A 13,725-nucleotide genomic window follows, 5' to 3' on the forward strand; every position below is an offset into this window, starting at 1 on the left:
GCTATGGGGAGTCCAAGATTTGCCACTAACTTTTGTGATTTCAAGGGTTATTTCTAATATGTATGTCAGTGCTTTAGAAATATATTTGTGTAATATAGCACATAAAAATAAAGTACTATCCCAATCATCTTCAATAAAATATATAGCATTAAAATTATGGATTTGAGCAATTGTGATAAATTGGTTTCTCACTTTTTTTGCCCTTATTAAACATCTAGTCTGCGATATTTTAAGATAATCTTTATTTGTAGTAGGTTTAAACAAAGAGACACCTCCAAGTTTCCATTTATACACATGAGAAGGGTAGGGAATGTCCAAAGACAACACAGAAAGAGGGAGGGAAAATGTGCCCATAAATACATTAGATAAGCTTTAGCAAAAAGCAGAAGTGGGGGGAAAAAAATCTATATATACCCTGACTCTTTTGCAGTTTGACAAAGTTAATGATTAAAATCTCCTAGATTTTCCACTACTTTTTCCCCAGGTTGTCTATTTGCCTTGATTGACGATATTTTATCTCTTGTGGCCCAAGGATGACTGCCCTTCCTTCCATGTAGAGATTAATAATTGATTAGCTCACAGTCAGGAATCTTATTAGTAAAAGGGAATTGGTTACTTTTGGATGCCATTTTTTTTTTTTAACTGGGTAACATACAGGAGACAGGAGTGCTACAGGACTTGCCGGCAGAAAAATGAAGAGGATCCTGGTTTTCCTGCTTGCTGTAGCATTTGTGCATGCTCTAGAGAGAGGTAAGACTTACAGTGCTGTGACCATTTACAAGAACTCTCAACTAGCCTAATTTTGTTACCATTTTAAAAATTATACACAAGGTGAAAAACAGAAGAATCAGGGCATATGTTGGGGAGAGAGGGAGGAATCAAAGGGGGGTTAATCTGAGCTCAAATGTCACATACAGTGTTCAATTAAAATAGCCAAGAAGTCACGATAAGAATTCCATGAAAGAAAGAAAAACTATATAATTTGTCACTTTCCCTGTTTTCTTGATAACCAAGATCTTAAAAAATGGTTCAAAATTAGAATTTTTTAATTTGTTAAAGGAGAATGCAAATGGAGGCTATGATCCATCACTGAGCTTTTTCAGACTTCAAATATTCATTGCCAGTGAGAGTACAATATACCATATCAATGATGAAGTCAACAGATTTCTTTGATCTTCTTCAAGGAATCCTCTATATGTAATATTTGAAAACGCATTATAGTTTCTAAAATAACTCACATAAAAGAACTCATTAGCTAAGAAATATGACTATCAAGGTCTCTGAGCTATATTTTTCATTAAGTTCATTCATCACATGGTGTCTTCGTCTTTGAGCAATATACAACTTTATAAGTTCCCAAGCTGCGAAATTCATAATCAGTTCCAATTTACTTTCTGGCTGATTCTTTAATGCTTATAAAAGGAATCTGCATTCATCTGGCTTCAAAAAATTAAAATTTTCATGTAGTGCTTCCAGTTAACCGCTTTACCCAAGTCATATTAATAACATTTAACCAGTGGAATAAAATGCGTGTATCCCAGGAATTAACAGTTATTAATTATGACAAGAATAACCTTACTCCTGACCTTATTTTTTTTAAAAATCCCTCATTTTTGTCATTAAATTATTTTAAATTTTGTCTTATTCATGTCCCTTACAAGACCTCTGAATAGCCCAGATCCCAAGGAACCCTGAAAGCTTACTCCTTCACCCATGGTTTCCCTGAGGCAGATCTGAACCTGAAAAGTCCTCCTGAAGTAGGTTCAGATCTGGATTTTCAAAACACAGAAAGTCCAGTAATGGTTATGTCCTGGGATTATATGTGGATGCCATAATGTGCCATTTTGAACTACTGACTCAATAAATGTACATTGGCTTCACTTCAAAGAATTACAGTGCTTTGGAGAATAACAGTATTCTGCAACCTCTATTTCAACATCCTTTAGTATTCACTCAGCCTCTGATGAAACAGATGCTAAAAACTTCAAGTAAGCTCCCCTGAAGGTCTGAACTTCACAATGAACTCAATTACCTATGTTCCATAGGTCAGATCATGACTCCTGAGACATAAAGTACAATTACCTACATAATAAATGTCCAATATTTGGGGACAGTAGTCCTGACCCATCAGTCCTCTGTTCTGTAATACCTGAGCATAACTGAAATACCAAGTCAGTGTTTTATCTGGAAGCTAGGTGTGCTCACTCCTGGCAGGAAGTGTACAGATTGAAGGAGTTGAGAGGAACTTTGGATGCTGGAGGATTGGTTTGGGTTGCAGTTCTCTGCCTAGTTCTACAGAGCTGACCAATCACCCAAAGCATTTGTCTAGAACCTCTTTTCCAAGGTGTATTTCCTTCAAGACTCATTTCGGAAATATGTTTCTATGGACAAACATATTTAAGAAATAAGCCAGACATTAGTCTTTCTTGGTTGGTTCATAATCAATGTTTTTGTTGTCCTGAGAGTTCTGAGAAATCAAAACAAGATAATTTAACTTTATTCAAAACAATAAAGTTTCCCAAACGCATGGGCTCTTTCCTAAAATGCCTATATCCCATGGAAGCAGTCTTTGGAAAACCTCAGTTCTAAAGTGGATATAATATGAATGTTAGCTCCAGTCAGGCTCATCCTCTTCTATCAAATGGCATTGGGGATTCAGTTCACAAGCCCTTGGGTACATCTTGAGAGAGAAGGGCTTACCAAATATGGCAAATCTAAATGATATTATAATATCCACTTTAGCTACCCTGTGAGAGGCAAGAAAGTTATGTTTGCCAATTGCCTCCACTTGGCTTCTTTACTCAAAACTGAAATGGATAAAGCACTAATCTAAATCATATCTTTCCCTCTTCCCAAGAAACAAGAAGCCTACACAATTACTACACAATTGCTACACAATTACCAAAGAAATAATGCTACAGGAAGCAAAGCACTGCTGTTTATAAGAGCTATTGGCAAGAACATTTTCCTTTTGCTTTAAGCATTTCATTCTCAGCATAATTTTATTAAACATGGTATCGAATAGCAAGAAGAAAGTCAATTCCCCTGGAGGTGGGGGCGAAGCTGTATTTCTCCTTCTCCCACTTACCTGTCGAAACAGCCCTAAGACAATATGTTTCATCCCAATCTTCCAAACCACCACTGAATCACTGTTTCTCTTTTCTACAAGTTGCCACCCCTTCATCAGGAGCCATGTGAAAAACAAAATTGCCCTCAGTTTGATTCAGGAACACAGCTGTACAGAATGCTAAAGAGAAGTAATTTAGAATAAGAAGATATTCTATTGATACTTTCTCAGATATGTCTGTATATGCTCTCTGCAAAATAAGCATAATTTTATGCTTATTTTAGTGCTTAGTCACCTCCTCAGGTGACTGAGGAGACAACATAGGATTTGAGATCTACATGATGAAAAGAAGACAGCCATGCAAATATCTAGAAGTATATTTCAAGCTGACGAACTCTGGAGCAAATGTCCTGAGCTAGGAACAAATACGGCCTGATCCAAGTTCACAAAGCACCCAGAGTAAAAGCATTAAAGAGGCTTAGCTGAGAAGGGAAAGGAGGAAAGGAGGAAGAGCTGAAGTCAAAGAGGTAGCTAACTTCATCATCAAAAGCAATGTTAGGGCTTCCCTGGTGGCGCAGTGGTTGAGGGTCTGCCCGCCTATGCAGGGGACACGGGTTCGTGCTCCGGTCCGGGAAGATCCCACATGCCGCGGAGCGGCTAGGCCCGTGAGCCATGGCCACCGAGCCTGCGCGTCCGGAGCCTGTGCTCCACAGCGGGAGAGGCCACAACAGTGAGAGGCCCGCGTACCGCAAAAACAAACAAACAAAAAGCAATGTTAACCTAACAGCAAAATTATGCTTCATTGCTATGAGGTGCAATGCCAGTATGAATTCACCATCATATATGGGGTATGGGGATGAGTAAGCATACTTTAACAGGTCACAAGGTTGATCTATACAGAAAGAAGATGAAGAAATCCTTAAAAGGAACTGATTACCCTCCCCCTAGTATCTATGGTCACTTAACTTCTTTATTCTGCCCACTGCTACCCTCCTCTCTATTTCCCCCCAGTTCACTCTGTTTCAGCCACACTGGCCTCCACTAGCTCCCACTCTCTGTATTCTGCACCCAGGGATCTGCCTTAGCACCTCACTCATCTTAGAACATGGATCCCCTCTGTCTGCTCCAAGTTCACATACAGAGAAGACTTCCCTGACCAATCTACCTCAAATAGCACCTACTACTCCATTTTTCTCTATTCCCTTACCCTGTTTTTGTTGTTTTATTTTGCTTTTATTTTTAGCACTTATCACCTTATTACCAGCTGTTCATTTATTGTAATGAAAGTAAGATGTAGAATGTAAGCTCTGTGAAATCAAGGACTTTTTGTTCCTTGCTGGAATTCTCAGTTTTAGAACACTACCTGCCATATATTATGTGTAGCAGTTTTTTGTGTATAAAATCACAAAACTAAGGTTATTAGAGTACCTACCTCATAAGGTAGTTTTGAGTATTTAAGAAAAATTAAATATCAACTAGGACATATAATATATATCCTGGAAGGAGTAAACTTTAAGTCTTTTGTTATTTTCATTATAAGTTTTATATATAGTCTCCACTGTGAAGCATTGGCACTAGATTTTATCCATTGAATAAAATAGCTAATAGTTTATTTACAATATGTTAACATGTTTAAAATCTTTCAGATAGATTTATTTCATCCTTTCAACACCATGATGAGCTCAGTACTATTATCCCCATTTTATAAATGGGGAAAACTGAGCAAGAGAGGGGTTAAGTAACTTATCCAAAGTAACTGAGCTAGTTAAGTGTCAGGATCAGGATTTTACATCAATTCACTGGGTTTACAGTCACTCAAAATCACTGCTTTGCTGCCTCTCATGAGACACATACCTGAAATACTTTCACTAATCTTAGAATAAGTGTAAGAGAGAGCCAATCATTGACACCAATTTAGGGGGAAGTAAGTGAAATTCATTCTGTCCACCACAGTCATCCACAGCTGATCCAAATCCCAGTTCATCCCTATTCCATGAAACTAGCTCTGTCTTCTAACTTCCTGTTTTCCTGGCACTATCGCCTCTAAATCATTTATGTTCAATCCTGTAGAGCACTGTTGGATTTTATTTTATACACTTTTGTTATCAGTATCCAATCATTTCTATATTCTATAAATTTCAGCCCTAAAATACGTCAGCCTTGTACCGAAACTCCTCAGTGGTCCTTTTGTCTGTCTCCTTTACCCCCTGCATAGATCTAGTTCTCAAAGCCTGGGAACACTGGCTCTTTTCTACTACATTTCCACTTTCTTATACTGTCCTTGTGCAGGCCCTTAACCTTCACCCAGCTATTGTAGTGGCTTCCCTAACAAAATCCCTACCTCCCATCCCTTCCCCAATCAATTCATATTAAAACACAATGCAAAACCTGACATAACCTGGTAAGTAGAGTCCAAAAATGAAATACATAAAAATTAGGATCACTGTTGGGAAGGTAAATGAAATGCTAGGGGTGAACATGTATAGCTGACTGGTGGGATTCTAGCTATCAGACTGTCTGATACAAACCCACCCCAATTCTGGTCTCTGTTTGGAGTCATGTGACGGTGGGTACAACCTCAGGCTTAAATAGTAATGTGTATGTTAGGCAGAATGAGCATCCTCCAAAAATGTTGACATTCTAATGCCTGGAACGGGCTAAGAGGTTAGCTCACATCACAAAGGGGAATTAAGGTTTCAGACAGAATAAAGGTTGCTAGTCAGCAGACCTTAAAGTAGAAAAACAATGCTGGATTATCTGAGTGAGGCCAAAGTAATCAAAAGAAGGGAGCAAAACAGAATCAGTCAGAGGATGATGTCACTAAAGAGAAAAGGCACAAAGAGACACAAAGTTGCCAGCTTTGAAGATGGAGGAAGGAGGCCTTGAGCCTAGAATGCTAGGCTACCTCTAGAAGTTGGAGTAGACAAGGAAGTGGATTCTCCCCTAGAGCATCCAGAAAGAACACAGTCCTGCTGACAACTTTATTTTAGCCCAGTGAGACCTGTGTCGGTCTACCCAGTAGAAATGTAAAGCAGTAAGTTTAAGCCACTGCATTTGTGGTAATGTGTTACAGTAGCAATAGAAACCTAATACTGTAGGTTTCTGGGTTCTGTGACAGGCTGGAACTTCCCCAAGGAAAGGATCATTGAGTGAAAGCATCTCACTGTTGATAGACTATCATCTCATTGGTCAGATCCAGGGAGAATTGGCCAGGAGATAACTGGGGTACATGTTAACTCATTTCCATGCTTCCTGGGAGTTTTCTATTCTCTTCCATTTCCTTCTGACCAGAAAGTAATTTAGCCTACCATCTGAGAGAAGGACTGGAGCAAGCCACATGGGATCCTTATCACAAGGGCATATAGGTACCATCACTGGATTTTACTATAAGAAGAGGTGCTAACATTCATTGTGTTTTTACCACGTCAGGCAGGAGATGTGCTAGGCATTTTTACATAGACTAACATATTTCACAGAACAGCCTTAATAACAAGGTACTATTTTGCTTAGATCCCAAGTTACTCTTCCTTGAGTACAGCTCTGAGTTGGTCATTCCTCTCCATGAATGTATTTCAATAGATACCCCATTACCTTAAAAAATAAGTAAAACTTTGGTGATCAAGTTTTCTAGTATTTAATTCCACTGCTTCAGTTTTATTGGATTACTCATTCTCCAGATATGACTGGAGATTTTCTAACTTCAGATATTTCTTCATGTTCTCTCCACTTAAAATTCCTCTCCAAATTCACTTATTCCTGTTAAAATCCTGCCCATCATTCACGGTCCACTTCAAGTAATAGTTCCTTTCATGAGGTTTTCTAAAAGCTCTCTTCCATTCCAGGGGTTCATATGCTTTGTTTCAATCTCTTCCATGGCAATGATCACTACTGCTGCTATTGGTGTTGTATTCTTATTCTTATCTCTAATATCAGACCTCAGTTCCTTAAGTATTGGTGGCTTTCAAGTTTCTTGTATGTGCTTTATGTTATTTATTCTTATATTGTTTTAAAAACTAAGCCCTGTAATGCATTCTAAGTTTCCAATTCAGGATACCAAAGACACCACCCTCACTCATGCCAAAGGTGGGAGAGGGAAACTTGCTCCCTTATCTTCACCTCTGCAAAAGCATTTGTTGATGACAGGGTGCTCAACTTGTGAAGGAAAAGCGAGGTGGAATGAGATGTGTGGAGGAAGAATGCCTCCTCTGGGACTTTGGTGAGTGTAGCACCTATATGGGCTACCACCCGTGTTGAAACCAAAGGCATCAAATTTGAGTGAGTCTATGAGGCCATCCTCTACGGCAATTTTAGTATTGGGGCAACTGACCCATTGCCCCTGTATCTTCTACTGATTTTGAATTTTCAACATCTGGAATGTTCCACTGATGGCATCCTAAGAGGTACAGTTAATTTCCTCTAGATAGTTAATCTATAGATGTCATGCAGAACTCTAGGTTTACTTTCTATTGACTTACGCTCAAAACTGCACCCCTGCTTGCAAACATCAATATGAAACCAGATCAATGATTTAATAGTGATTTAAAATGTCAACGAAAGTGAGACCCAAAAAGCCTGAAAAATGAAATAAAAGTACTAATTTGAATACCACTTCTTCGTTGACAATGTTTCTAATGACATATCGGCAGTTTTCTTTAGTTCCAATAATCAGGGCAACTTCCTAAACCAGCCCAACAATATTTAATTTCTCAACTAAAACCACTACTCTGAATATGTAGCCCACCTAGTTTGAACGAATACTACAAACCATATTCTTTAAGTTAAAAAAAAAACGCACTAATACACTGACCTTTTCTGACATAGATGAGTCTGTCAGTGCAGAATGGAAATAAAAATGTCAAAGGAATAAAATTTCAAAAATATAAATGCCCAACAGTTCTGAAAGCCCATGATTCTCCAGAATAGGGAAATAGCAACGTAAGACAGTTCCTAGCATCCTATATAAGCGTTTTTATACAACACAACATATATAGGCTCCAACCATTGCTCCCGGTATACAAACAGCTTTTCTAGAGGACCAAACTCGTTTTAGAGAATGATTATAACAATAGTTAAAGCATTCAAAATACCCTTTTTAGTAAAGTTTGTACCATAACAATGAGTATCATATTGTCTATCCCCACTAGATTAAAAGTTCCATAAGGGCAAGGATGTGTCGATTTTGCTCTTTATTGTATATTCAATACTGAACCCAATGCCTGGCACAGAGTAAGTCTTCAAGACATGTTCGTTGCATGTATGAATGAGTATCGTCAGCTGTGTTGGGAGAGGAGAGATGCATGAAGCAGTAAAGATTTCCCGAAAGTAAACCAAATGTTTTCAAAAGTCCAGAGTTAGGCACAACTTACCAAAATGTTTCACAATACAGACAGAAAAGGGACATGCTATTGCAAAAAGCAACAATTCTGTTAACGACATTTGTAAACATTGAGTGTTTAGGGGTCACAACGTGAAAATGATTTTGCCAGTGTCACTAGGATTATGCCAATATTTACTAGTGCCATATCAAAGTCCAGATTGCCCTCTTCATAACCACATGGCACATTAAAGAACAGAGTAAGTCATTTACAATTCATTTGATATAGGATTTAATTATATAAATGAAAGTGAGCTCAACTGGTGTGAAAACATTAAGCAATACTCCATGGAATAGGGAATTGATTTAGAACAATCTCATGGCAAATTAAGTTCAGTATTTGTTACATTTGGAAGATGAGAAAGTGATTAACATACTCGCTTAACCAGTTCAGCTCCAAGTCTTCTCTTTGAATAAATGAATAGATGAATTTTTTTTAATCAGAAATATTTCAAGTAATCCACCTGAAAAATACATAGTGCAATGGCTTCCTCTAAAGGTTACTTTTGTAAGAGCAGTTTTACCCTCATATTTTAATTCTGAATTTCTTCAACGCCTATTTGGACTTTTTCCCTTGCTTCTGTTTTGCCCAAGACTGAATATTCCAGCAAAAATGGTTCCAAAACCATTTTAAGTCTTGTGTAGTTGATCTAGTTTCCCAGTTTTCTGTCATTGCATTCTAACTAAAGCAGTACATAACACCCATGGATTCCAATGTGTTTCTGTGCAATCTCAGTTGTTTAAATAGCTTTAATTAAATCAGGAGATAAACTGTAGTCTCCACTTATACTATATTCACATGCACTCACGTTCTCAGCACACCGAATGAAACTCTACTTTCTTAATCAAGTGAGAAATCTGGAAAGTTAGAAACAAAATATTTTTTTAAATGTTCAGAGGTGCCCCCCTTGAATGCAGGCTCTCATTTTGCATGGTGACAATAAAACAAAAGTGACCTCTGCAGTTTTATAGGGAGAGTTTATTAAGCAAAGTTATTTCCTTTGCATTAAGAACAAAGGAGTTCTTATTTGAGTATTTTTTGTGGCTTGAAACCATAAGCTTTGGGAGAAAAAAGATTCTGTATAATTTCTTACTGTTTCTAAAAGGGGTGATTTTGTAAGCTTTTAGAAGTGATCTCAAAGATTATGAGGATACGACTGTGTACTAAATTCAGGAATCTAATACATACCGTTATTTAAACTCCATTTGAATATTTTAAGGACAAAACAAACTCACTTCAAAAAGCTGTTCAGGGCTTTCCTGGTGGCGCAGTGGTTGAGAGTCCGCCTGCCAATGCAGGGGACACGGGTTCGTGCCCCGGTCCGGGAAGATCCCACATGCCGCGGAGCGGCTGGGTCCATGAGCCATGGCCGCTGAGCCTGCGCTCCGCAATGGGAGAGGCCACAGCACTGAGAGGCCCACGTACCGCAAAAAAAAAAAAAAAAAAAAAAAAAGCTCTTCATCATTTCAGTTATTAATTAGCCACAGTTATAAAGTTCTCTCACACTGAACTAAAATCTACTGCCAGCCATTTTCCCCAGTTCTACCCAGGAGCAATATAAAACTCCACTGACATCCTAATACTACATCTTCTCACTCCAGGAAGACAGCTCTACCCTAAATTTTTTCCCTGTGCCCTAATCTTCAGTCCCACTGAATACCATTAATGATTAACAGAAAATTTCTGCCTTATTTTGACCTTCTGAAACTGTGACAATATCCAACCTTGTAAACAAGTCAATAAATTACAGAAAATGTACTAGATATGAAGGTTCTCAGTCAATAGAGTATAAAAAGCCACTATCAATCCTACTGTCTTGTCCTAGTTTCCAAGATAATGTGCGATTTGATCATGCAGGTTTATCCACCTTCTTTGTGATTTTGATGGTATTTGAGTTGGTCCCTTATTAGAAAATGTCACTTAAAAAGGTCTTTGTCCCTCAATTCTGACTTCTCACCTTAGTTATATGCGTTGAACAGTCGACCTGAAAGACGTAGGGTACAACAGCTTCCTCTATAGGCAATTTTCACTGAAATCAGGCATTTTTAAAATGAATTCTAACAAATCCCAAACAGAATCTTTTTATTTTTTATATTTTTAATTTTTTTGGCTGTGTTGGGTCTGCTTTGCTGCACGCAGACTTTCTCTAGTTGCAGGAGGCTACGTTTCATTGCGGTGTGCGGGTTTCTCACTGTGGTGGCTTCTCTTGCTGCGGAGCACGGACTCTAGGCATGTGGGCTTCAGTAGTTGTGGCTCATAGGCACTCTAGAGCGCAGGCTCAGTAGTTGTGGCGCACAGGCTTTGTTGCTCCATGGCACGTGGGATCTTCCCGGACCAGGGATCGAACCCATGTCCCCTGCACTGGCAGGTGGATTCTTAACCACTGCGCCACAAGGGAAGTCCCGAGAATCTTTTTAAAAGGAAAAACAAAACAAAACAAAATCTTCCCCAGCCAGTATCCAGCCACTACCACCTCCACTCCAAACCATAAAACAAGAATTTCTACATATAAGCAATATCATATGATATAAAATAGACGACTAATAAAGACTTACTGTATAGCACAGGAATCTCTACTCAGTACTCTGTAATGGCCTATATGGGAAAAGAATCTTAAAAAAAAGTGGATATACGTATAACAGAATCACTTTGCTGTACACCTGAAACAATATTTTAAATCAACTATACTCCAATTAAAAGAAAAAGAATTCCTACTCTGCCTTATGTATATTCATTCATCCATGGAGCTGAGGCAAGCACATTTAGGGGGTAAAATGCATACCAGTAATTGCCATCATATCATCCAAGATGGATTTCCCAATATTTAAATCCAGGAGGATAAGTTACTAAATGTTAAAACCATTTAGAACAGGAACTGGGCCATTTCTATACTTCTTACATTTTTTTGGAAAGATATAGCATCAAAATGTTGGCAAATTTCCTAGACTTTCTTGCATAAATGATGAATCGGGGAAGAAAAACACTGGCTGCCTTCCACGCGTCCACCTATTGTATATGCAACAGGTGTGCTGAACAAGTGGGTCTCACCATCAATAAAGAACTCATCCCCTGTGCAAACTAGCTCTTCCCAACCACCCGAATGGACTTAAAATTAGGTTCTATGATTTTTCTGATCACTCATATAAGGTCCTCTGGTCCTTTTGAACATCAAAATAACCACCTGTTAACAGTCATGGGACTGTCTGGTTAAAGTCAAAAATTTGTAAATTCATTTAAAATTGAAGCTACTCCCCCAGATCAGGCATGTTTCAGTCCTATTGCCTTTAGTGGCAAAGGGAGGCATACACTTTCCTCTGCCTGTGCCTGTTCTCTTCTCCTTCCTGCTACTCTCTAGGCTGCTTTTAGTTCCTCCAGCGTTAACACAGGGAAAAGAAAAGCTAGTAGGAAAGGTAAGCAGCAGCAAACACTCATTCAAATGGGCAGCTTGGTGAGATAGTGGTGTTTTCTCTGGTTACAGGAGATGTTCAGAGTTGATATTTTCTCTTCATGGGTTCTTTGGAGATCTCTTTCCCCACCATCCCTGGGGATCTCTCCATCCAGCTGGCACCTTAAGACCTCCCTTTGATTTTCAAGTTATCTGCATCTGCACAGAGGCGTCCTACTTTTGGTAGCCTGCTGCCTTCTAGATAAATGTCTCCCTACCTTAAAAAAAAAAAAAAAAAAAAGGTAGGATGATTCCAGGACAGTTTGTTCTCCTGCTCGATCTATATCAGGTACACAGGCCACAGCAGAACTTCCCACTCACAACCCTCTCCTTTGTTGCCTCAGACCACTTAACCAGCCTTTCTAACCTCATAGATTTCTCCAGTCTGAATCAGACACCTGTCCATTGTACCCCACCTTCCAAGGGTCACCTATCAAGGTCTGAGTGTTTTCTTTGAAGCCCTCCTTACTATGCTTGAAGTAAGGAGATGCACTCTCACACCACTCTCCCAAACCCACCACATTGACAACTTTCTCCAAAACTTATTTTGCCTAATTTCCATCTTTTTCCTCAGCTGAATTCCTAAGCTTCCTTTAGAGAGTCTGGAGGTGGGTAATGAAGCAAGGGAGGCAACACCAGTGCTCACACCCCCCTTTTAAAGGCCCGCATTACTGGGCCTAGCTCTTCACTTCGGAAGGTAGATATATTCTCCATTTATTTTTTGTTCCTTGTTCTTTTGAGGCCTTGGGTGTAACTGAGGCAAAGAAAGGAAGGAGGAATAAAAAGCTTTATTTATTTGAGCATTATTATAAAGATGGGACCTAAGAATGATTGCTTTATCAGTAGGTTCTGACTCACTAGTTGGCATACATATTTTGACTTACGTGCTTTCAGTATTAGTTCATTCTTTTTTTAAATTTATTGAAATATAGTTGACATACAATATTATGTTAGTTTCAGGTGTAGTACATAGTGATTTGACATTTGCATACATTATGAAATGATCACCACAGTAAGTCTAATAATCGTCTGTCCCCAAAGTTATGAAATATTATTGACCATATTCCTTATGCTGTATATTACATCCTCATGGCTTATTTTATAACCGAAGGCCTCTATCTCTTAATCTCTTTCACCAATTTTACCCACACCCCCAGTACCAGCAAGGAACCACCCATTAGTATCTGAGTTTGTTTTCATTTTGTTTATTTTTAATTTTTTTTGATATAGACCATTTTTTTTTAATTTTTAAATTGTATTTACTTTTTATACAGCAGGTTCTTATTAGTTGTCTATTTCATAAATATTAGGGTACACATGTCAATCCCAATCTCCCAATTCATCACACCACCACCCCCTACACTTTCCCCCCTTGGTGTCCATACGTTTGTTCTCTACATCTGTGTCTCTATTTCTGCCCTGCAAACCGGTTCATCTGTACCATTTTTCTAGGTTCCACATATATGTGTTAATATACAATACTTGTTTTTCTCTTTCTGACTTACTTCACTCTGTATGACAGACTCTAGGTCCATCCACATCTCTACAAATAACTCAATTTCTTTTCTTTTTATGGCTGAGTAATATTCCATTGTATATATGTACCACAACTTCTTTATCCATTCATCTCTCGATGGGCACTTAGGTTGCTTCCACGACCTGGCTATTGTAAATACTGCCGCAATGAACATTGGTGTGCATGTGTCTTTTTGAATTATGGTTTTCTCAGCGTATATGCCCATTAGTGGGATTGCTGGGTCATACGGTAATTCTATTTTTAGTTTTTTAAGGAAACTCCACACTGTTCTCTATAGTGGCTGTACCAATTTACATTCCCA

General features: G+C 38.5%; 1 protein-coding gene across 1 annotated transcript in view; it reads left to right on the forward strand.

Annotated features, from left to right (window-relative positions):
- Positions 1 to 683: 683 nt before the first annotated feature.
- GC (GC vitamin D binding protein) overlaps positions 684 to 13,725 on the forward strand; it is a 35,698-nt gene continuing 22,656 nt past the window's right edge. The window contains exon 1 of the mRNA XM_060147235.1: positions 684 to 750. Within this exon, the coding sequence (XP_060003218.1) occupies positions 693 to 750 (58 nt within the window). The 5' untranslated portion in view covers positions 684 to 692. The remainder of the gene's footprint in view (positions 751 to 13,725) is intronic.

Source organism: Lagenorhynchus albirostris, chromosome 4, assembly GCF_949774975.1.
Source record: "Lagenorhynchus albirostris chromosome 4, mLagAlb1.1, whole genome shotgun sequence".
NCBI classification, from domain to species: domain Eukaryota; kingdom Metazoa; phylum Chordata; class Mammalia; order Artiodactyla; family Delphinidae; genus Lagenorhynchus; species Lagenorhynchus albirostris.